A 25,003-nucleotide genomic window follows, 5' to 3' on the forward strand; every position below is an offset into this window, starting at 1 on the left:
GTCCTTGTTGACTCACTGCAGATACCAAAATCTGTGTATGCTTAAGATTCTCTCTTACAGAATGTAATAGTATTTGCATATAACCTATACATACTCTCTGACGTACTTTAAAAATCAATTTCTAGATTACTTTTTATACCTAATACAATGTACACGCTGTCTATAGTTGTTATATTGACTGTTTAAGAATTAACAAAGAAATAGTAATCTGCTTCAACTGTGAAAGAAAACGGACTACACTAGGGTACTCCACAAGTTTGCCAATTTTCTAACTTTAGAATCTCACCAGTAGGTAAGATAAGATTCCAGGAAAACTATTAGCAGAACTATTTTCGAAAAGCTTACAAACCCAAGGAAAGGTATTCCAATGCTGTGTAGATTTTTCACTCTAAATTACTCAAACAGTTCAGAAAAGAGTCAATTTGCATAAAAAGCAATATAATTTACTCTAAAAGATTTCATTAACATCAAATATATACCATGAAATAAAGTCTCCTCTGTAGAAAAAAAGTATAGAATTATAAACCTCAGCAAAAAAAAAAAAAAAAAAAAAAAAAGTTCAATACCCAGTGCTACAAAAGGAAACAAGAGTACTGTGCCCCTGTTCTTGGTTTTAGACAGGGTTTGTACATGGACCAAGTGGGCAACCACTGCAGGCTGCTTACCTTTGCATTAGTGCCATATTCTGCAGACGATACTGAGATCATCGTTCCTATTTCTGCAGACATTTCTGAGACTGCTTTGGGTTCCTTTACGGTGACAGGATCTGTGCTTCGGACAGTTGCAGGACTTGGCTTCTCTTGTCCTTCTGGCTCCACCTGTTGGGCATCTTTTACTTTTCTATTTTTTAATGAACGTTCTTTTCCAATGGGACCAGGTTTATGTTCTTTGTTTTCCACTGGACTCAAATCTGGAAGCTAAAGTCAATGGTTACGACAAAACTATATGACAATGAAAGACACTCACTAAAAAACTAAATTCAACTTTAAAGCTGTTGCTCTCTATAAATGTCAGTGGTGTTTTTTTAAAACGATGCCAGGATTATGACTTATATGTACCTTTTGGGCTTTGATGGGTCCTGCCCGTGGCTGTTTCTGCCGTTGTTCTTTAGGTTCAGGTATTTTGTCCGTAGATTTTTCCGAAAGTACAGGAACAACTTCATTTTCATTCCCATTTGAAGCTGGAGCACCAAACTGAATTGTATCAATTCCCATTTCAACGCCACTCTCTTGACCATTCTTTGTTCCCTAGTTTTGAGTATTTAAAACTTGTTATCAAATCAAACAAGAATTCAGATTTGACTGAATAATTTATGTATTATCACATTTTTAAAAAGTACACTAGGAGATTTAAAGTAATCTACACTTTAAATGCAACTGACCACAATTACACTTTAGGAGAACTTTTCCTTAAGTGCTCCTAATGATTTGCATTAGAAAACAACAGATAAGATGAAAACTAGGAAGACACTTAAGTTTAAGATGTTAAAGCTATGGGCTGGGGATGTGGCTCACGCGGTAGCGCACTCGCCTGGCATGCGAGCGGCCCGGGTTTGATCCTCAGCACCACATACAAACAAAGATGTTGTGTCCTCCGAAAAAACTGAAAAAATAAATATTGAAATTCTCTCTCTCTCTCTCAAGAAAAAAAAAAAAAAAAAAAAAGATGTTAAAGCTATGATCACGGGCAAATTAAAGCCTCAAATGGTCTCATCATTTGAAACAAATGTAAAAGTAAAAAACACGGACACTCTAAAACAGATGAATGACCAAATGAGAGAGAAAGAAAGGAATACCAGTGTCACTGACTTCTTGGAAAGTCTACTTTGAAAATAATATATATATACATATATATGTATATATTTTTTTTGTTCCGGAGATTGAACTCAGGGGCACTTGACCCTATTTTGTATTTTAGAGACAGGGTCTCAACTGAGTTGCTTAGTGCCTTGCTTTTGTTGAAGCTGGGTTTGAACTTCTGATCCTCCTGCCTCAGCCTCCCGAGCCACTGGGACTACAGGCATGCACCACCATGCCTGGTTGAAAATAAAATCTTAAAAATAACGCCAAAGAGCTGAGGTTGTGGTTCAGAGATGGAGTGTGTGCCTAGCATGTGTGGAGCACTAGGTTTAATCCTCGGCACCACATAAAAATAAAAAAAGATATTGTGCCCACTTATAATTAAAAAATAGATATTTAAAAAAAAATGTTGAAGTATTGTGTGACTGGTAAAGTGGCATACACCCAAGAAAAGATCAATTCAGCACCTGGAAAGCTAATATACTGGAACACATTTTTTTTTTTTTTTTTGGGGGGGAGGCGGTGCTAAGCAGGTTAACTGGCATTCTAAAAAGTAAAAATAAAGAAAAAACTAAAAAGTGCTGTAGGGGACATTCAGAAACTAAAATCGGGTGAATGAATTAGCCACCCAGAAAGGCAGACAAAGAAAGTGACCCATAAAAAGTCAACTTCTAGTGTATAGGTCAAGAACAAAAAAGGACAGTGAGGCTGAGGCACAGCAACTTTTGGAAGGAGTAGAGGACAATGGACAAGTAGGGGGGCTGGATAGCACGGGACTTGGTTACAATAAGTTAGTTAATTCATAGAAAAAGAAACAAAAACCAAATGAAATTAGGGACAAAAGTTCAACTATAGCAACTACTCTAGAGACTGAGGTGGGAAATTGCAAGTTTGAGGCAGCCTCTGTAACATGGTGAGTCCCCATCTCACAACAAATACACAAATATTCTGATCTAAGTATATTGTCACCATATTTCTTTGGAAATTCCTTAGGTACCTTCCCTAATATGCTTTTATCCTTAGCACTTATCACCACGAAGCATACTGTATCTGATCTTGAGCACCACAAAAAAGGAAAAAACTATGTCATTTATTTTGATTGTCCCTTACACTACAATGAAAACCCTGTAAGGAGAGTGTCTTTAGTCCCAGTTTTGAAAGTTTACAGTTAGAAAAGCAAAATGGCAAGTGCTTAAATGAACATTAGTTCATTTAATGAATGCAGCAGCAATGACCTAGATGGGGGCACTGGTATATGCCTGTAATCCCAGTGATTTGTGAGCTGAGGCAGGAGGATTGCATGTTCAGCCTCAGCAATTTAGCAAGACCCTGTTTCAAAAAATAAAATAAAAAGGTCAAGGAATGCAGCTCAGTGGTTAAGAACCCCTGGGTTCAATCCCTGGTATCAAAACAAACCCAAAACCAAAAAAGTCATTTTCCAATAATGCTCATGCTTGATAAATTATGGCTGAAACAATAACTTGGTAAGCTAGAAACATGACACAAAATCCAGAAAACAGTAATTGCACTTATATGTTTTGTCATACAAAGTCTTTTTTTGAGACTAGAATGAAAACAAATGTTTAATCTTTATATGTCTAGGGGTGAGACAGAGCTTATAAATGTAGAAGAAGTCTGGTAGCATTAAACATCACTTGGGAATTTATTAGAAACATACTCGGGTCTCAACCCAGACCTAAAGGAACAGAAACCATAGACATGGACTCAGCAATCTGTTTTAATAGGTTTCTTGGTGATTCTCAGGCATACTAAATATTTGAATAATAATTTTTAAAAAACTGTCACACTAACTCTATCAACGCCAATAAGCCTATACCTACCTCTGATGAAGTAGCTGATCCAAATGATGTTAAGGGCTTATTCCATGCACTGACTGCAGGTGGCTGTGGTGGACTAATGGGACCCACTAAAAAGAAGACAAAGGGAATGTCATCATTAAAATGCATAAGTTAATAATTTCTAGTACATTTAACTTTCTCATAATGATAACCAGACAATAAAACAATGACTTCTCATGTCACACATTCTTACCTGCCCCCCCAAAATCCCCCTCAAAGTTGTTTTTTTTAAACCAACACAAACTTATGTCCATAAGTTACACTATAGTTGTTAATCATGCTTATTTTAGAAATAAGGACTTTTAAGAAAAAAAGCTAAGAACTACTATTACTGCTTTCTACTATGAAGAGATCAGAAAAAACTTAATTTTATAAATAAAATGAAAAACCAACTTCTGTATTCCAGTGCCATACCACACCCCTCATGTCTCTGTTGCCGACTTACATTTCTTAGAGATGTCATTCAGTACAGCTGGGGAGGACACCTTGTTATCCCATAATTCAGCTGTAAGAGTGCCATGTGACTGCGGAGTCTGGATGGATTTTCCTGTGGCTATGTAATCTGGGCCATTAGGTGTCTGAGCTGAAGGTAGCCTAATTGAAGGTGGTGGCTGTTTTGAAGGCTGTGTTGGATTCTGCACTGGTTTGTGGGTCTGTGCCTGAGTCTGGGCTGGAGCAGCAGGGGCTGGAGTTGGGCTTGGAGTTGCAGCTGAGGCTGGGACAAGTGGGACTGGGGCTGCTGGGGATGAGACTGAGGCAGCTGGCGTGGAGACAGCTGGTACAGTTGGGGCTGTGACAGCTGGGGCTGGAGCTGGAACTGAAGCTGGTACTAGGGCTGAAGCAAGGATGGGAATTGAAGCAGAGGCCAGAATGGGGACAGACGCTGGGGTTGACACTGAGGCAAGGATGGGGGCTGAAGTGGGGGCTGAGGTTGAAGTGGAAGAAGCAGCAGCTGTGACTGCAGTGGAAGTGGAGGCTGGAACTGGGGCTGAAACTGGGGTCAGAACTGGAGCTGAAGCTGAGGCCAGAACTGGAGCTGGGGTGGAGACAGGAACTAGAGCTGTGGGTGATGTGAGAACTAGAGTTGCAGTTGAGGCTGGAACTGGAACTGTGGGTGGTATTAGAACTGGAGCTGAGGTCGAGGTGGGAGCTGGTGTTGAAGCTAGAGCCGAGGCTGGAGACGGGGTCTGCTGGGTCCCTGTAGCTTGTTTTTTGGCAAACCTTGGAGGAAGCTTAGAAGTTTGACTTCTTCCTTTATCATTTGCATTCTTTTTGTTCCAGACCTTTAAAAAAATGATGGGAATTGTTTTGTTAAAACACAGCTGAAAGTAATAGTTTGCACATATACTGTCTTTTTTTTTTATGGTACTGGGAATTGAACCCAGGGGTGCTTCACCACTGAGTTGTATTCCAATCCCTTTTTTGAGACAGGGTTTTGCTAAGCTGCTGAGGAGGCTGAAATCGGATCCTCCCCTATCATCCTCCTCAGTCACTTGGATTACTGGTGTGCACCACAGTGCCCTGCTCATACATTCAATTTCTAACAAAATAAACTACTGATAACTTAGGTCTTTTACTTTACACCAAAGAGGTACTCACAGAGTAAGCATGTCAAGGCTACTAAGGAGATTTTAAATTATAAAAAGCCATGAAAATACACAGAAAAAAAGCCAAACTTCATACACTTTTGATACACAGGTCCACAATTATTTTTCCATAGTTATGAAATTAAGCCTATTTGGCAGCAAAACCTGACCTGAGCTCATGAAAGGCTACTTACCTACTTCATTCAACTAGTGTATTTGTCACAAAAACATTGATTTTGGGAGTGTGGTTGGCCACATAGGGCACACACATTACTTTGCCTTCAATCAACAAGAATAAATGACTACTGAAAATATCTGGCTCCAAGGGTTGTTGGTTCAATTAAACACAATAATTTATCTTCTTTCATCCTATGCATTTAAATAAACTAATTTAGTTATAACAGGAACTTTTCTAGGCCAAGAGTCTATAGTTTGTTGGATCAAGGCATTTGTGTTCATTAGATTTCCATGATCACTTAAAACGATCATGAAGGAAATCACATGACTAATGCTAACATATAAAATACACTGTTGAATTTCAGTAAAGTAATAGTATACAATGTAATGGTAATAAAGTAAAAAAAAAAAAAAAAAAAAAACAAAAAAACAAAGTAAAGTAATGATATACAATGATTATATTGTAAAATTTACCTAAATTCTGGTTAAGAGAGTTGAAAGTTGTAAAGATGAAATCACTCAACACTTAGAATTGACTTTATCAGTAGATAGAAACTTTGATTTGCTAACATACTTTAGACAATAATTTAAATAGTGAGAAACTGAAGGGAGTTTTCAACCTGTATGACTTGTTCTTCCTTCTTCCGGCGTTCCTCGTCCTGTAAACGTTTTTGTTGTTTTTTGGAAACCACTTCAGTAAAACCATCATCATTCAAATTTGACTGGGGGTCTTCAACTACTGTTACTTCAGGATGATCATCAATTATAACAACACCTGTAGTTGTGAAAATAGATGTAATGAAAACAAAGGGCAGGGTAGTAGAGAAAGAAAAAAGAAAAGCTAGAGATTTGGCATTTTTAATTTACAGGATAATCTATTCCCCATCCTAGTAAATGGCCCTTCATTAGTAAAATTTGAAAAGATTTCAAAGAAAGGTTAAATATAAAAATCCTCAAACTGCACTCTTTGAATGACATGCATTTTTGTTCTCTGTAAGCCATATAAACACTAATGACTTATAAAAAATCATAATTATCCTATGACTTAACAACTCCTACCTCTCGACCTCAGGTGTGCAGTTTTTTAAAAAAAATAACAGTAGTTTACCTCATTTGCATTTCCCCACTCTTTAAAAGGTGGTTATTGCTATTACTTTCCTTTTTCAAAGGATGAAGAAAGCTCTGAACACCTAGCTGATCTATTATCTATTGAAGGTAAGGTGATTGGCATAACTGGTCTTTGGACTCTTAATGCCCCTATTTCACACAGATACCTTATCTATAATATGTGGTTGTTAAAACAAATGAAATTAACATGAATGTTCCGAACATAAGGCAGCAGAAATGTACATACAAACATCAAAATCACCTAGTTGATGATCTCATGTATTTTCAACTTACTGTCCAAGTAACCATTATTTAGGCCATTAAAAAAAATTTTTTTAAAGAGTACAAGAAATCTAAATCTATTACATGGCATTTCAAATAAAATTAAATTAGTTCAGGTGATGTGATTTTTAGTTATAACTACATGTTCAAGAACGCATTCACAGGCAATCCACAGATAATTCTTTTAAGAGACCAAAACTGGCATTTATGTAAAGAAAATGAAAAAGGAATACTGAGACTGGTTTTTACTCTTTAGAAAATGATTGTCACTGTTTTTCTGATAAGAACTTGATTTTGAAAGAAAAGAACCCAACTCATTTGAATTATCCAAGACATTTTTACTTAAGGAATTAATAAATGTAAAAATGGAGCATGTGGGGACATAGCTCAGTTGGCAGACTGCTTCACCTCATACGCACATGGCCCTGGATTCAATCCCCAGCACCACCACCAAAAAAAAAAAAAAAAAAAAAAAAAGGAGCACGGGCTCATTTCAATGAAAGGTCTTTGTCAATTGTTTTAAAGGATGTCAGTGCAAGCAAGGTGAGGAGGCCTCATGATTCTAAATTCACCTCACTTTTTACATATAGTGGTCTTGTCCTCACAACTACAGTTTTACTCTCTAGGTTTTCAGTTACCTACAGTCCACAAATATTAAATGGAAAAGTCAAGAGTATGCTGATCTGAATAGTGTGATGGAGTCTTGTCCCATCCTGCCTGGGCACAAATCATTCCTTTGTCCAGTACACCCATGCTATCTGCCCATTAGTCAGTCAGTCACTTGGTAGCCTGTTACTAATTTATACATTAAATTTTATCTACAATTTCAGACATCTACAGGGGATGTTGGAACATATCCCCATGGTAAGGGAGATGACTATAAATTACAGTGTGTGTGAGAAATAAGACTCTCCTCACAGCTATGCCATAACTTACTATTTCAACTTTATTGAGTAGAAGCTTCTTTAGACCTTCTGAAAAGTTATTTTGGCCTTTATGTACATTTGCGCATACTTTCTGATATTTTTAATAGTTGTTCTTGTCTGGTACTTTGCATCACTTTAAGCTATTCAATCAGTGTCAATCTAAAGATGTCTTAACATTTAAATATAATTTTAATAAATTAAGTACTATCAAGATGGCTTTCCTGTGCATTATAGGATGTTTAGCAGTATCTCTGGCCTCTACTCATTAGATTTCAGTAGTGCTCCACCCCAGGTGGGAAAATTAAAAATTTCTCTAGAGCTGGGTGTGGTGGCACATATCTGAATTAAACCAATTCAGGAGGCTAAAACAGGAGGATTTCAATTAAAAGGCAATTTTGTGAGACCCCTTTCTCAAAATTAAAAAACAACAACAACATAGAGGAGTAGTGATGTAGCTCAGTGATAAAGCACCCTTGGATTCAATTCCCAGTACTGCAAACAAAACAAAACAAAAACCCTCACAACTCCAGAGACTGACAAATATCCCCTGAGGTACAAAATCATTCATGTTGAGAATCATTACTCTAAACGATCTAACTAGAAATCCTTAAACATAAAATGAAGATCAGTTTACTTTTCCATACAGATTCTAAAATGGTAATCTAGAACCGTAGTTCTCAAACTTTACCATGCACTGGAATAATCTGAAAAAATGACTGCTATCACCTACTCTCAGATTTCTGATTTAGTAGGTTTAAGGTAGACAAGAATTTGCATTTCCCATAAATTTCCAGATGATGTTGATGGTCTGGGGAGTATATGTTAATACTCACTGGTCTAGAAATAAGGTCCAAGACCTGGGCCCCAACTGGGATTTTATACGGATAAATAACCCCGACTTAGATGAATAATGGTACCTAACCTAACTTTCCCATTACAACTATCTAGTTTTAACCTAGTAAATCTCCCAGTTTTTTATATTCAGCTTTAGTTTCATCTGAATGAATGGCAAACAGTGCATTTTCACATTTTAAATCATTCTACTCAGAGAGTCCTTATTAAGGTCCTCATCCTAATTCTTTTGCTATGTCATCCCCCACACTGGCCACTCACCACTTCACAGCTCTACTAAAGCATTTCTCCACAGAAACGCCATCTTTGTAGTATTACTTATTCCTGACTTTTCCGGTCTGAAAACAACTTTGCCAAGGTTATTACTCATTAACATTTTTCCCTTTTATTTGTTTTTTAAAGAAATAGAACTTGCACACATCTAAACAAGCTTAACACTTTGTAACTGTTTGGCAAGCTGAGGTGTATTAACCAACTGTCTCCTTTATTAGAAAAAAACCAGTAAAACCATGATGGATTATCTTTAACAAAATTTATACCAAGCATTTAAGGTTAGGCTAAAAGTTGGTGTTATTTTTTTTTTTTTAAATCAGTATTTCACAATCAGCCTCTTATCTCTACCATAAATGTTTCTTTTCTTCTCTGATGACTTCTTTATAGCATCAACTTAAATGTAACAAACAAAATGAAACAAGTCCAGAACATACTTGCATAATTGTTGAGATCAAACTGTGACAGAGCATCTACTTTCTCTTTGGGCTTCTTAGGACCTGGTTTTGCATCCTCTCGTTTTTTCCCAGCAGAATCCTTGGAATTCTTTTGTCCTGTACCATTAGGTGCTCCCTCCTGGTGGTGTGCAGAACCTCCACTGACAGGGTCAACACCAGCTATGCCTGCTGACTGATCATCAAATGGCCTACAAAAATAATCTGAAATATTACTACCTTCATAACCCCCAACAAAAGAAAAATAATCTTATTGACAGTTTATCAAGTTTAAGATACAACAGCACAGGGATAGAAGACTCATTTAAATCCAATCCAATAAGTCTTCATGACTTTTGAGTGGGCAATTCACCCAAACTGAGCCTCCCAATCAAGGCAGACAAAAGTTTCTCCCCAGCAATTAATTCTAGAATTCTAATTATCCCCAGAAGGCTTTTACTGTGCTCATGCCTATCCTAGTATAAATGAACTACTTAGCAAGCATTATTTACAGCAGAAAATTCCTGTTATTTAGATCAAAGTATTTACAACAGATTCTCTTCCAATGTGGGATTCTCATAAAAGTGAAAGTTTAAGGAGCAGTCTATGTTTACACAACGCACAATATACATATAAATTTTAATCAGATTTATACATCAATGTAAACATATTAAAGAACAGCTTTAACATGGAAATAGTTCACTTCACAAGCCAAATGTATTATTATTTTGGCTTTCTTAACAATGTACAGGTTTTTCTTTAATTTCCAAGAGAAAATAAGACAATAGAAAATGGTCTTATTAATTCAATTTCATAATAGCCTGAAGTATTACTCAAAATGACAGCTTACCAAGTGCCTGACATGACCTCAAACACTTAAGAATGAATTCATTTCTTCCAAATAGGACTCTAGTAAAACATTTGTTTTACCTATAATCAATTATTTCTGCAGGTTCAAAGTTGTTGCTTCTACAAGGCACAAAAATCAGATCAAGATTTCCCCTGAATCATATTACTTGAAATACTTCAGTTGTGAAATTATTTGGTTCAGCATTTTTTTTTTTTATTCTGATCTCTTGGCCTTAAAAAGGTATATTCACATTATGAGTTAAGCAGGCACTCAGGAAACAAAACTGGCTACATAATTTCCTTGGAATCTTTTCTAAATGATCCGGAAAGCAACAGCATTTCCCCTGATGAGAATAGTAACCTGAAATGTTAAGTGTGAAAATAAGGAATTCAGATTAATGCAATATTGCCAAATAAATTATCAACTCAGGCTCCAATTCTGGAAACTTGGTCTAACAAAGGGGAACACCATAATAATGGTTGATTACAACACAATGTTAAGTGCATTATAAACATTATCTCAGTAATTATCACACATTGAACACAATTACTTTTTTTCCATTTTATTGGTGAGGAAGCCACTACGAAGTACACAGCCTTGGTTTGAACCCAGGCATTCTGAACCTTAATTGCTACTTTATAATGCTGACACTAAAATCAACACTAATATATTATAATTACTTAAAGGACTGTTTCAACGGCATTTATGTTATAGGTGGCCTTGGTAGTTGGGCAGAGATTTGTTTTCTGGGTCTCTCTGACTGGATCAACTAAATTCAAATAGTTCTGCAAATTCAGAGGGGAATATAATTATCCTTAAGTTTCAATATGATTCTTGAGGAACTGGTATATGGTGACAAGAGTATATAGTTACATAATTTAAGTCTCAGAGGACACCTGTGCAGCACCAGTTTTGCAAGTACAAACTAATAAAGGAGGCTACTCATCAGCACTAAGATGACTTAACATATTTGTTAAAACTACATAATGTATTTCTATGACATTCAAGACCTGTACATATGACCTCACCAAAAAATAAATATACGAGGGGGAAAAAAAAAGATGACTTAACAAATGAAGATGCTGCATATGTCCTTCCCTGGGTGTATAATTTTCTAAAGCTACACATTCCTAAGAGGACTTAGCATGTGACGCCTTCTAAGAGGCATTACCCTGTTCCTCAAGCTCCATTACGGGGAGTACAATGTCTTTGCCTTCTATTCTAGACTGGCTCCTTGCATCATTCAACCAAGTATTCTACTGTCAGCTTCTCTTAGTCTTATCTATACCAAAGTACTCACCCTCTCTTTCCACTTTTTGATGGTGGGCCACTTCTTCTTTCATTCCTCGGACCTGAGAAATTCCTTCCTGATTTGGGTGGTCCACTGTTGCCACGTCTATTCTGGCGATCCACGCCAGGCCTCTGACTGGAGAAGCTTCTTTTTGCTATCTCCCTCTTTGGAGGCAAGGTATTCTCACCAGTCTTTACAACTGCTTGTGCATTCAAGTCAGCATTTTTTTTTTCATCCCTCTCCCGCCTCTCATTGAAATCACTGCTTTCAGAAGCTGTTTCCCACTCTTCATTTGCCTGATCTGAAGAGTTCTGGTTAGATAAATCTGGTGTCTTATTCCCAGGAATATCCCCAGCAGTACTGGCTGGTTCTTGGGCCAGATTATTAATGGTGCCATTTGTGGGCACTGGCACCTCATTTGTTTTTGAAGCAGCCTCCCTCTCTCTTAGCCTTCTAAACCGAGGCGGCTTATCTTGCCTTGGTGGTCGGGTAGGACGCTGCCTCCGGGGCCTCTCTCTGGCTGGGTCAAATTTCCGTTCAAATTTTGGAGGCCGTTTATCTGCTGGTATAGGAATGAACTGCTCATGCCTTCTTGGTGGCTCTCCGTCTTCTGGTTTAGGAGCTTCTGTCTGCCTTGGGTTCCACTGATTGTCCCGATAAGCTGGTCTTCGTAAAGTAGAAGGACGTGATGGACGGCCTCCAGGATCCCTTCCACCTCGCCTAAAAGTCCCTCCTCTGCCTCGTCTTGTAGGCTCTCCTTTAGGAAGGAAGCCTGGTTTCGACTTATCATCATCCCTAACATAAGGCTTTTCAAGTGGCCGGCTATCTATTCGGACATGGTTTTCAGGCTTGAAAGAAGACTGGGGCTTTATGGGTTTTTTGTTTTCAGACCGTTCTTCTCTCTTGGGAAGTTTGCCTTTGCTTAAACTATCCTTGTCACTTGCACTTTCATGAACTTCACTGTCTGTGTCAGTCTCTGAACCCCGCTGTCGTCGTCTTTTGGGGACGACTTCAAAGTCAGAACTCTCACTTCGTGTCTCACTTTCTTCTCGTTGTCTCGGAGGGCCTGAAGGCACGTGCTCTGTTCTTGGCTTGTTGTCTCTATACTGAGGATAATCACGAGTGTGACCTCTTCCACCCCTGCCACGCCCCCCATAAGAGCCTCTATAACTTCGACCCCTGGAGTAATATTCACCCCTGCCTCGGCCTCTGTATCCTTGATCCGGAAACCAGTCTCTATCTCTAGCTTCTTTCCAGTATGTCCTGGGGGGTAAAGTTGACTCTTTTTTAACTGCTGGTCTTGAATCTGGTCGAGGTCTCTCTATACCAACATCTTTACTGATGACTTTCTCAGGCTGTTTTTCTTCTTTGACTGTTGGTGCTGCAACAGTTTGCTGGTTTACAATTTTAACTGCAGGCTCCACCTGAACACTACTTACAGTTTCTACAGGCTTCTCAGTATCTTGAGATGGCTTGTGAGTCACAGCTGAAGTTTCTGTGGAAGGAAGTTTCTCTGGTTCTGGCTGCACTGGTGGTGGAACTGACTGGGTCTGAATTGGTGCAGGAGATGGTGGTGGGGGAGGAAGAAGGTCTTTCTTTTCCGTCTTTTCAGGTTTTACAACTTTCTCAATGACCTTTTCAACCTTTTCTCCTTCTTTCTCTTTCCTTTGTTCCCGTTCCTCTTTCATATCTCTAAGTACAGGCTTTTTAATGGGACCTGATCTTCTCACAGGTCTGTCATTACCTTCTTCCCTTCTGTTGGAGCTTGGTCTTGGGCCCCAACGAGTTTCTGATTTGGATTTATAAACCTTTTCAGGTTTTGGTCCTTCAGAAGAACGTAGAAAGCCATCTTTTCTTGTTTTCTCCTCCGGCCTTTCTGCTAGATCTTTCGAATCAATGCATCTACTTGTTACTTTAGAAATGCTCCCAGATGGCTCATTTCTTTGCTCTTCTGATTTTTGAGCATGATTAGACCCATGGGAAACACTTCTTTTCCGGGAAGGCTGACTTTCTAGAGCTGAAATTCGCTCTTCTGGAGGAGTGGACAAGGTCTTTGGATCAGGTCCTTCAAAACAAGCAGACTGATTATTTTTATCAGCATGGTGAGGTCTAATGTCTTCCACAGATCTGCTTAAAAACTTCTGTACATCTGTCTCACTTGATTCTCTGACAAAGTCTGCTTCTGGATGAGTTTCCAACTGACTGTGTTCTACAGGATAAGCAGTGGTAATCTGTTCCTGCTCCAGTGCATTTTCAGGCCTATAATGATAAAAGTTCAAAGGCGTAACCAACAAAGCAATCTTTCCCACATGTACATGGCATGGCAAAAATAACCCAATTTAAAAATACCAACTATGGACCTGAATCATAAGAAAATCTCCAAAACATCAGTGCAGACTGGAGTTGTGGCTCAGTGGTAGAGCGCTTGCCTGGCATGTGTGAGGCCCTGGGTTTAATCCTCAGCACCACATATAAATAAACAAACTGAACAATCCATTAAAAAAAAAAACAAAAACAATGTGTCCATATCCCCAAGAGCCAGGACAGGGATACAGTTTAAATGTCTATCCATAGCTGAATGGATTAAAAAAATGTAGTACAGACATATAGTGGAATGTTATTCATAAATAAAAAGGGAAATACAGCCATCACTACAACATGGATAAATCTTTGAGCCATTCGGAAAAATACCACGATTCTGCTTATAGGAGGTATCTAAAGAAATCAGATTCATCAAGTCAGAAAGCAGAATGGTGGCTTCCAGGGGCTGAAGGTAGTGGAGAAATGGGAAGAAATGGATGCTTCAATATTAAAGTTTCAGTTATACAAAATGAAGTAGTACTGAGGCTCTGCTGCAGAAGATTGTGCTTACAGGTAACAATATCGTGGGCCTACTATCCACTACTGGGAATTGAACCCAGGACTTCACATATGCTAGGCAAGTGCTCTATCATTGAGCTACAAGTACCCTTTTAAAATACTGACATAGCATCCTGCTAAGGTGCCCAGGCTGAACTTTAATTTCAAATCTTCGGGCCTCAGCTTCCTGAGTAGCTGGGATTAGAGAGGCACATGCTGCTACACCTGGCTAGTACTATACTGTACACTTAAAAATTTTAAGTAGGTGGGTGGATCTAATGTTATGTGGGGCTTTTAAAAACTATAATAAAAACTAAGAAAAACAAATATTTAAACAATGTTGGTGTCAACTGCATCAAGATTAATAATTTCTACTTAGAATGAAAGAACAGTGAGTCCACAGGTTTCAATTATAATTAGAAACCATTATCATAAAAATATGACCCATAAAAGAGTGGAAGTTCTAACTATATTGTTAAGATTGTTAGAGGCCCCACCAATTGCCTGCCCCTTTAAAGAATCCTCACAAATTAGTATTTCTCCTTAGCTTGGTCTTAGAAAATTTCCAAGACACTGATAATCAAATGTCTACAATTTCTCACTAGAATTACTTTAATACTTTAGCCAGATGACATAAGCATGGTAGATACCTTTAAATTTCTCTACACCTGTCAATAAAGATTTGCTAATTTTAATATGTAATGTTTAAGTTTTAGCATTGAATTAAGTTTCCTGAACAAGTTTTTAAAAATGCCATTCTCCATACAGAGATGCCATTAAAAAGAAATTGTGTCCAAAAATGAAATGAAGCATGCTATAAAAGGAAATATTTATGATCTTCAAGACACTGAACAATTTTCTATCATGTCATTCCATCTGGTCTATTAATAATTTTAACAATTTATTACCTAATACCCTCAGATTCTTCAGCTGCCTTGGGAGTAGGTGTCTGCTGAAGCTCTGCATGAGGATAGGGATCAGACCCCCACATCACACGAGGCTCGGGAAGGGAAATAGCATGATCTCTTGCAGATCGAGCTATGTGCTCGAATGACTCAGAACTGTTTGGTGACCCCTCCATCTGGTCTCTTCTCATTAATGGTTTAGGGGGAATCATTCCTGTAACAAAGGTTTAGAAAAAGATAAAATTTCAATTAGAGAAGTGCAAGAAACAAAATCAAAATAGACTACTAATTATTGTTTGGCATTCTCTACACTTACATATTTTTCTAAAAAAATAGAAATAAAAAAACTATATTACTGTAATTCAAAAAAAATTTGATGAAAACTGTATAAAAGCTGTTCTGTAAATGATATTTCATTATTGTTGTTGAAACAGATTTCATTAAAAATTAAGGGAGCAAAACCCCCAACAGCAACATATTTTAAAGCAAGAGAGTATTATACCTATAAAAAACAGGCATCAAACAATGATTCAAAGCACATTAACACAAAAATCATGAGAATCACACCAACAGTGACAAATTTCTGAGAAAAACATTTCCTATGGCAACTTCCATTAACCTACTTTAATATATTCTGCTTAAACTTTAATATCAAGATGAGGTCCTGGTTATTTTATCATCCCCAAATTTTCCACAATACATTCTGATAATGGATTATCTGGACTTATTATAATGGGCTGCAGAAAAGACTGCCAATTTATTTGGTTTTTGGTAAATCTATAAGTAAATTCAAGTTTAGGGTGGCAAATTATGCAGAAAATTAAAATGCTGGTTTATGTATCCTACAGACAAAATCCAAATGTTGAAGTACTTGAAAGAATACAAACAACATAACCGATAATAGATATCAACAGGAGTAAATACTTTGCATCTCCAAAAATTTAAATGATATTCACAAAAGAGGAAAAAACCCTGCTGTTTTGGTCTTGATACAAGTGCCTGGTATTTAGCTACTCTGTGCTGAAAGAAAGCTACAATTTCATGATTACAATGTAGAGTGTCGACTAGTACTAGGATACAACTCTAAAGGAATAAAGACTAAAATAAAAAGGGGGGCGGGGGAACACACCATAACAACGTCAGCTCTGGAAAACTGCAAGTGAGCCATAAGAAAATGTTACCAGGATGAATGGGTGGAATTTCCATAGTAGGTCTTCCTGACATCATTCGAGGATCCATGTAGGACTGCATCATGAGCCACCGTGGATCAAAACCCATAGAAGCCAAATGCTGAGGGTGAGGCTGCATGGGCTGGTAAAGAGGCCTGTGTGGTGGAGGAGGGACAGTACTGCTGGAGGGTTGTGAAGGAACAGTTTGTGCTAGTACACCTTGTTGCTGCTGCTGCTGCCATTGCTGTTGTTTCATCTGTTCCTGAAAAATCAACGTCCCACAGGTTGAGGCTGTGGCTCCACATGATAAATGCTATAGTCAACTCTATCAGAAAATAAGGTTTGCTTTTTAATCTTTGAGGGAAGAAACAACTTAACCATGTGAGTTGGCAAGAAAAAAAACAAATGATTTTGCACTACACTTGACTTAAGCAACTAATCATTCACTCATTCTACTGTATAATCCGTTTCTTGGAAATGGAAGACAGCATCTGCAAATGAGGCTGAGTATATAATGGAAGAACACAGGTCAAGGTCAAACTCCCATCAATAAACCCTCATTAAGAAGAAATAGGGGCTGGGTACTATAGCTCAGTGGTCGTGCAGTTGCTGTACACCTGTGAGGCACTGGGTTTGATTCACAGCACCAAATACAAATATAAAGGTATTGTGTCCATCTACAACTTAAAATTAAAAAAAAAAAAAAAAAAAAAAAGAAAGAAAGAAAAAACAATTTTGCTATGCATGGTGGTGCACACCTATAATCCCAGCAAACTGTGAAGTAGAGGCAGGGGGATCACAAGTTTTAACTCGGCCTGGGAAACTTAGGGAGACTGTCTTTAAAAAAAAAAAAAGGAGGTGGATGGGCTTGAGGATATAGCTCAGTGGTAGAGTGTCACTGAATTCCATCCCCCTTTCTTGTCCACTGAACAAAAATCTTTGATCACACAAACATAATGAAATGGTTTTACCATTACCTGCTGCCGCTGGAATCGTGGTGGTAATGATTTCTGAAATTGCTTGAAATAGCTAGATAATACAGCAGGTCGAGGTTGAGATCCTGATTCTGGTTCTGCTTCATGGAGCGCTTGTGTGGTCTCCTTTTCACTGCGATTGCTGTCTTGTCTAGTGAAAACTGGCTCCTCCTCTGCCCAAAAAGAAAGTCAGATGTTTTTAAGCACAACTTCCATAACGTAATAAAATTATTAGATTTGAGATTATAAAATGAAATTATTAGATTTGAGACTGTAAATTTAAAGGGGAAAGAAAACTTCTTCAATACTGCAAAATACTGTTTCATATTTTAATAGTATAAAACCATACCATAAATAAGGTAACAGATTGTCTAAAACTTTAGATTTCCATAAAGCTGGGTTCTTTTTTTCTTTTTTTGGGTACTGAGAAATGAACCCAGAAGCACTATACCACTGAGTTACATCCCCAGCCTATTTTATTTATTAAGTCAAGGTCTCAATAAGTTGCTGACGTTGGCCTCTAACTTGAGATCCTAATGCCTGGGCCACCCAAGTTCTTAGGATTACAGGTGTTTGCCACCACACCTGGCTGGAAGCTTAGGAGAGATCAGAGACTCAAATGCTTCATCACACAAAAATCTCTAATTGATTCTGTGATAAGACACTTAAAATTCTATTCCCCTATTTTCATTGTACTTCAATACAACACTTAATGCCCCTACTCACTAGGACTTGTATAAGAAACAAATGGCCTATACATACATGAAAAGAAAAGAAATTAGTTTATTTACTTATAAGACCAAGTGACTATTATCTATATAAAGAAAACCACTAGAGTTTAAATATGAGGACATTCAACATATATCATTCTGCAAATAAAAGGTGTCTGTCAAGTGTGTTATACTAAAGGGAGAGTCACCAGCATACACAAAAAGTTTTCATCACAAGGAAAATCAGTCATGTTCATTCTTGATTATGTTATCTGTCAAAATTATAAAATGGTGTTTGTTAAAAAATTCTCCGATGAATAAAAACAAATTTTAAAAGGAAATTTAGTTTACTAATGTAAAAGCATGCTGTAAAGAATCACAAAACATATTTCTTGTCTGTACTACATTAAACATTAAGAGTGTTGTGAAAGAAAAAATGAAGTTTTAGAGAAGAGTCACATAGGCGAGTTACTTATTAAATGGGTACCTCTTACTGATAAAACCTAGCTAAAAATAAAGTACCAAAAATACAGATTATTAGAAAGAAAGTGAGTGATGTATATACATAAATAAATGTTAAATTAACTAACCAGAGTCAACATGTATTCAGTGGCAGCACTAGAACTAAAACATGTACTTCCTTGTTTCTAATTTACATTTTTATTAGATTTCCTAAGGTTATCTCTTAGTATTATCTCTAACACAAAGTACTGATTGCATTTAATCGATATTAGCATATGATAATACTATTCAATTCTGATGTGAGAAAACTTATTTTGCATTTTTTTGTGTTGTGAGCAATCATAAGTGCTTTTGATATGTAATAGAAGACTTAATTAATAATACAGTCTCAAAACAGAAAAAATAATCAATGTGGTCTTATCTCACTAGAGAGAGGGGGGGGGAGGGAGGGAGAGAGAGAGAGAGGGATAAAATATTCTTTTCAGTTTTCTGTTTTGTCTTTTCAGTGCTAGGGATGGAACCCAGGGCCTTTTGCATGCTAGGCAAGCACTCTACCACTGAGCTACAGGCTCTACCCTTCTTAGTCTTTTGATATGTCAAAGAAAACAAAAACAAACAAAAAACCTTAATAGTATAAAAAACAGTGTCTACGAGAAAAGAAAGAAAATTTGTGGTTTTAAAAGTTATAGTTGTTCCACATCAGAATACCTAATGAAATAAAACTATTTCTATCTGAATTTGAGCTGTTCATTAGAAATAAACTTTACTACAAATTAGCCAAGGTTTTACACTATATTTGAATTAACTAGTCTATAGACCAGTTTATAAAAGAATAAAAAAGTCTACAGTCATGTAATTATGACAACACAACATTCCCATTAAGGTCTACTACAGTTTAGCTTCAAAAGTATAAATGTAAATGAGCAAATGACACTGTGTTTAGATAAATGTCTTGGAGAAAAACTAGGGGGGGAAAATCAGTGTATATGGTTATGAAGCCAATAAATATCTGCAGACACACTAGAACTGAGGTTTGTGTAGTAACTTTAAGAAACACTTTGAGATGAAAACATAACTCTAGGCTATATTCTGTCTTGCAAATGCTATCATAAACAATCACTTTTATTTTGATTTTTTTTACGTTAAAAACACATGAGCATGAGTACCCACCATGTATAACTACTATGAAACTTGGTCAAGTTTATAGAAGAAGGGATAAGCCTCTCATACCTTTATTACAGCTGTTCTCACTTTCTTGTTTTTCTGCCACAGGCTCTAAAACAGGTTCTGTGAGTTCTGTTTTTTCCTCCACTTTCTCCCTTTCTTTCTTCAACTCACATTCTCTTTCCTGTTCTTTTATCTTTTGTAGTTCTTTTTCCTTTTCCCTCTGTCGTTCTAATTCTCTCTCTTTTTCCTGCTTTCTTTCCTTCTCCATTTCTCTCTGTTTCTCCAGCTCCTTCTCCAGCTCTTTCTCCTTCTCCTGCTGCCTCTCCTTTTCTTTATCCCTTTCCTTCTCCCGCTCTTGTTCTTGTTCTTTTTCAAGTTCTTTCTCCCGCTCCCGTTCTTTCTCTCTCTCTCTTTCCCTGATTTCCTCTGGAGACGGCTGTTTCTCCACAATGCCAAGCTTCTCATCCAGGCGTTTCAACTTCTCTGCACAGGCTGCCTTCCGCTGTTCCTCCATTCTTCGCTCTTCCTCTTCACGCCGCTTACGTGCTCTTTCTACTGCTGCAGAGATTTCAGACTGTTGTCTTCGCCTTTGCTTCCATATTTCATCCTCATCAGGGACTTGCTGCTTGGGGGGGAAAGGGCTTGGTCTTCCAGGAACTGCCTGTCGATCTGGAGGTGGAGGATGCTGAAACATTATCAGTGTGTGAGAACTCTATTTCTGACCAACACTGGGCACCAGAGGGATGGGGAAGTACGGGGGAATACCCCATGAAAATAACAGGGAAAAAAAGGATTAATCTTTATAACTTGCTCAATTAAGAATAATTAAATAGGCCAATCAATATTGGCGGTATACCTCTTTATTGTGCCAGACATTACTGCTCACTTGGTATTTGAGTGAAATTAAAAGCACAACACTGAATCTCAATATCTAGCAGCACCTGTCATTGAAGAAATGCCAAAGTTCCAAAATATCCAAAATGGCGTGTTTGAAACATGTTAAGATTAAAGGACAACAGGAAAGAACCAAAGGGACAAATAACAAAATAAAGACGATAAACAGTGTAGAGGGAGACAGTGCTGCCAATGACACCCAAAAGGAAAAGAAATTCCGAAAATCAGCCTGGGTAGAGACGATTATACTCATGCTGAAAGACCAGAGAAGGATACTTAGAATCCAAAGTGGAGAGAGAGAGGATCACTAAGAGATTCAAGTTTCAATGTCTTCATCTTCATTACTGTGTTACAAAACAGTGATGAAGTTTAAAATGACTGCCAACAACTATGCAAAAACAAGCAGGATGAAAAAGGCACAAAATAGGCTCAAACACAAAGAAAAAAATTAATGCAGATTTCATTGAAGTATAATTTGTATAAAATGTGATACACATATTTTAGTGTGCTTTGACGAGTTTGGACAAATGTATAATTACATGTGTGACTGAAACATACATTTTTAATTACTACTTTACCCCTTCCTGTGATGCCAAGAACCCTTAACCCTAACCTTGAGTAGTTTTGCCTATCCTATAATTTCATATAAATGGATGAAGGTATAGTATCTTTTATGTGTCACTTCTTTTGCTCAAAGTAATGGTTCTGAGGTTATCTGGTATAGTAGCGGTTTGCTCCAATTCATTGATGAATAGCACTCCAGTACAGGTACATCATTTCATCTATGGAGGACATGTGGACTGCTTCCAGATTTTTAACTATGATTAAAAGACTATGAATATTCATGCATGAGTCTTGTGTAAATATTATTTCTCTTGAATAAATAGCTAGGATTAAAACTCACATGTCATATGTAAATGCTACATTTTACAAGTAAGTGCAAAAGTGTTTTACAAAGTGGTTATAAAGTTTTACAGTTTCACCTGCAATGTGTAAGAGTGCCAGCTGCTCCACATCCTTGCCATATTTGGCAAGCATAGGTGTGTAGCAAATCTCATGTAGTTTGACTCTGCAATTCCCCACTGACTTTCCATGTGTTTACCGGCCATTCCTGTATTTTCTTTTACGAAGAGAAAGTTCGAAATCGATTTGGTGGGCTATTTGTCTTCTTATTAAGCTGTAAGGTTTTATTTATATATAGACCAGTGTAAGTCCTCTGTCAGATGTACTAGGAATCTTCCTAGATTCCTAATTTATCTTTGCATTTTTAGAAGATATTTTTCAAAGTCCAATTGACCAATTTCTCTTCCTTTTACAATTCATGACTTTTGGATCTTATTCAAGAAATCGTTTAGACTCAAGTTCATAAAGTTTCTTCAACAGTTTCTTCCATGTGTTTTAATTTTGGCTTCTATGTATAGAGAAATGTTATATATAGTGAGTTTTCAGTAGTTAAGAGGAGGGGGGGCTGGCTGAAATGGTAGATGCAGGTATCATAGTAGGGCGGCCAGGGAAGACCTATGGTGGTAACTATGATCATAATATGATCCCAGGAAAAGAGCTTCAAGTTACAGCACAGGCAAAAACAACTCAGTGAGACCCTTCTCTAAATAAAAGGGCTGGGGACGGGGCTCATCGGTAAAGTGCGCCTTAATTCACTTCCCAGTACCACAAGCAAACAAAAAACCCTATGTCAATGGTTCAGATGAGTAGTAGCAAGTAGTCAGTATATGAATACATTTTGAAGGTAGAGGTGATAGAATTTGTTCACAGCCAAAGCTGAATGATGAATAATAAAGAAGGAAAAGCTAAGAGTACTTCCAGGTTTCAGCCTGAGCAAGTGATGAATCACACAAAATATTGTGAGTCACGGACCAAGTTTTTAAAAGAAATGTTTTAAGTCTGGAGAAATAAATTACATCAACAATGCTGTTAAATACAATGAAGACAAGAGAACTGGATTTGTCAAGATCAAAGTTGTCACTGACTTTGGCAGTAATAATTTCAAAGGTATAGTGGAAGATCGAAGGTTACCTGGAGAGGGTTAAGCAGCAAAAATGTGTACATAACTCATTAAAAGAATTTTGCTATGAGGAAGAACAGAGAAGCAGGGTAGACACTACAGAGGGATGGAAGGGCAAGGCCCGAAGTCATGGTAAGCGAGGGTATGTCTGGTTTTCTTGAAAGATGTCACAAGAACATTACAAAATGACACAGATTGGAATCCAGGGAAAAAGTTAAAGGATTGTCTTTACTAGCAAGGGCAATAAGAAGAAAGGAAGAGTACATGGGGTGCTTGAATACACTTAAAAACTTACCTGTTGTGCAAGCAATTTTGGAGGTGGTGGCAGATGTGAAGATGGTCCACGTTCCTATTACAAAGAAAGAATTACTAAAAAGTAATTAGATAAGAAGCCCATTTGTCCTTTTCTCCTTAATAAAAGTACATCCATCACTCACCATAATATTACTTTCTGTAGAATTGCTCTAGAGTTTAATAAGACTAGATCTCAAATGCACTTTGAAAGTACAGAATTTTAGTGAAGCAATTCTCACCTGGATAGGGAGAGGTATACCTCTAACTATTAAATAAACACAGTTCTTTTCATAGGTTTTTTTTTTTCCCCTAATGGCAAACTTCCCTTAAGTCTTTTGTGAAGAAATTATCATTCTCCATCATGCCAATGAATTCAACATATCTACTAAAATATTATTTGAGCTGGGCTCAGTGGAGTATGCGAATAATTCCCAAGTAACTTTGGTGGCTGAGGCAAAAGGATCACAAATTCCAGGACAGGCTCAGCAACTTACCAGGACTCTTAAAAACCTAAAGAGATGTTTTCTTAAAACAAAAAAATAAAAGGCCTGGGATGTATCTCAGTGTTATAGCACCCGTGGGTTCAATCCCAAATACTAATGAATGAATGAATAAAAATTTGAAAATTTGGGGCTGGGGATGTGGCTCAAGCAGTTGCATGCTTGCCTAGCATGCATGTGGCCTGGGTTCGATCCTCAGCACCACATACAAAGATGTTGTGTCCACCAAAAACTAAAAAAAAATAAATAAATACTAAAATTCTCTCTCTTAAAAAAAAAAATGAAAATTCACAACAGTCAAGCTATAGAACCAACCTAAGTGCCCTTCAACAAATAAATGGAGAAAGCAAATGTGGTACATATACACAATGGAATATTACTCAGCCATAAAGAAAACTGAAATTATGTCATTTGCTGGTAAATAGATGGAACTGGAGGCTATCATGCTAAGCGAAATAAACCAGTCCCCAAAAACCAAACGTCAAATGTTGTGATATATGGATGCTAACCCATAACAAGGCAGAGTAGGAAGGGGAAGAATATAAAATCACTGGATTAGATAATGGGGAATGAAGGGAAGGGAGCAGGGTTGGGAAAAGGAAAGACAACAGAATAAACTGGACATAACTTTCATTTGGGTCATATATGAATACATAACCTGTGCAACTCCACGTTATGTACAGCTACAAGAATGGGATCCTAATTGGAATGGGTTATATTCCATATATATCTAACTAATCAAAATACACTATTATCATGTACATCTAAAAAGAACTAAAACAAAAAACAAAAAAACCCTGGTAAACAACTATCCCTGGTAAACAGATATGCAAACGTCCTCAATAAAGTCAAGCAAACTAAATCCAACAGCACATGAAAAAAATTATATACCATAAAAAAAATTATTTGAAAAAATCATTCATTTTCAGGGAAATTAATTTATTCATTGATGGCTCACTAAAATGCCTTTAAAATAAATTCCAAACTCCCTTTTATTACATATAAGACTTCATAAGTGATTCCTTTGTTTTTGTTTTGAGGTTCTGGGGATGAAACTAGTTCATGCTAGGTTAAGAGCTCTACCACTGAGGTACATCATAAGTATTCAGTTTCTTTTTTTCAAAAAGAGGCTATCAGCCATCTCTTTTGAGTTCCCTGAAGGAACATGTTCTTCTGTGTTTTGTATGAGTGCAACAAATATATGTTGACTATATTATGATTCCTTAGTTAAGAGTTAAGTGGATGCTCTGAAGGTACGTACCCCTGTTCTCCCAGGGTATAATGCAGCTCTAGCTACCCTTTACAATCTCAAAAGTGAGAGGAAGTGTACCTGTTGCCCATATACATTTCTTCCTTTACAATATTCAAAATGACTCAGGTTTCTTAGCTTTCCATACTATTTGTGATTCCCTAAAAAGATGGTGCTGTATTTCACACACAGGGGCTAAGATTTATAGTTTTCAGTAAATGATAAATCGCTTCAAAATGTTGCCTTTACTTTGGAAAAACAGCATTATCTCTCCATTTTACATGACTGACCAATTGCAAAGGGAAAAAAAAGGCAAAATGTCAATTTTTGTATGATAATTTAGCTACTATACTGATAATACCTG

General features: G+C 37.2%; 1 protein-coding gene across 12 annotated transcripts in view; it reads right to left on the bottom strand.

Moving 5' to 3' along the window:
• Prrc2c (proline rich coiled-coil 2C) overlaps window positions 1–25,003 on the bottom strand; it is a 78,103-nt gene that overhangs the window by 20,980 nt on the left and 32,120 nt on the right. For all 12 annotated transcript variants that reach the window (XM_076832212.1, XM_076832207.1, XM_076832204.1 and 9 more), the window contains exons 11-22: window positions 22,892–22,945; window positions 19,743–20,364; window positions 17,344–17,513; window positions 16,379–16,628; window positions 15,201–15,411; window positions 11,443–13,692; window positions 9,296–9,504; window positions 6,042–6,196; window positions 4,104–4,941; window positions 3,641–3,726; window positions 1,059–1,247; window positions 666–917 (exon numbers count right to left, since the gene is read on the bottom strand). In XM_076832212.1, the coding sequence (XP_076688327.1) occupies window positions 666–917; window positions 1,059–1,247; window positions 3,641–3,726; window positions 4,104–4,941; window positions 6,042–6,196; window positions 9,296–9,504; window positions 11,443–13,692; window positions 15,201–15,411; window positions 16,379–16,628; window positions 17,344–17,513; window positions 19,743–20,364; window positions 22,892–22,945 (5,286 nt within the window). The remainder of the gene's footprint in view (window positions 1–665; window positions 918–1,058; window positions 1,248–3,640; window positions 3,727–4,103; window positions 4,942–6,041; window positions 6,197–9,295; window positions 9,505–11,442; window positions 13,693–15,200; window positions 15,412–16,378; window positions 16,629–17,343; window positions 17,514–19,742; window positions 20,365–22,891; window positions 22,946–25,003) is intronic.

The sequence above is a fragment of the Callospermophilus lateralis genome, chromosome 13 (genome assembly GCF_048772815.1).
Source record: "Callospermophilus lateralis isolate mCalLat2 chromosome 13, mCalLat2.hap1, whole genome shotgun sequence".
Lineage (NCBI taxonomy): Eukaryota > Metazoa > Chordata > Mammalia > Rodentia > Sciuridae > Callospermophilus > Callospermophilus lateralis.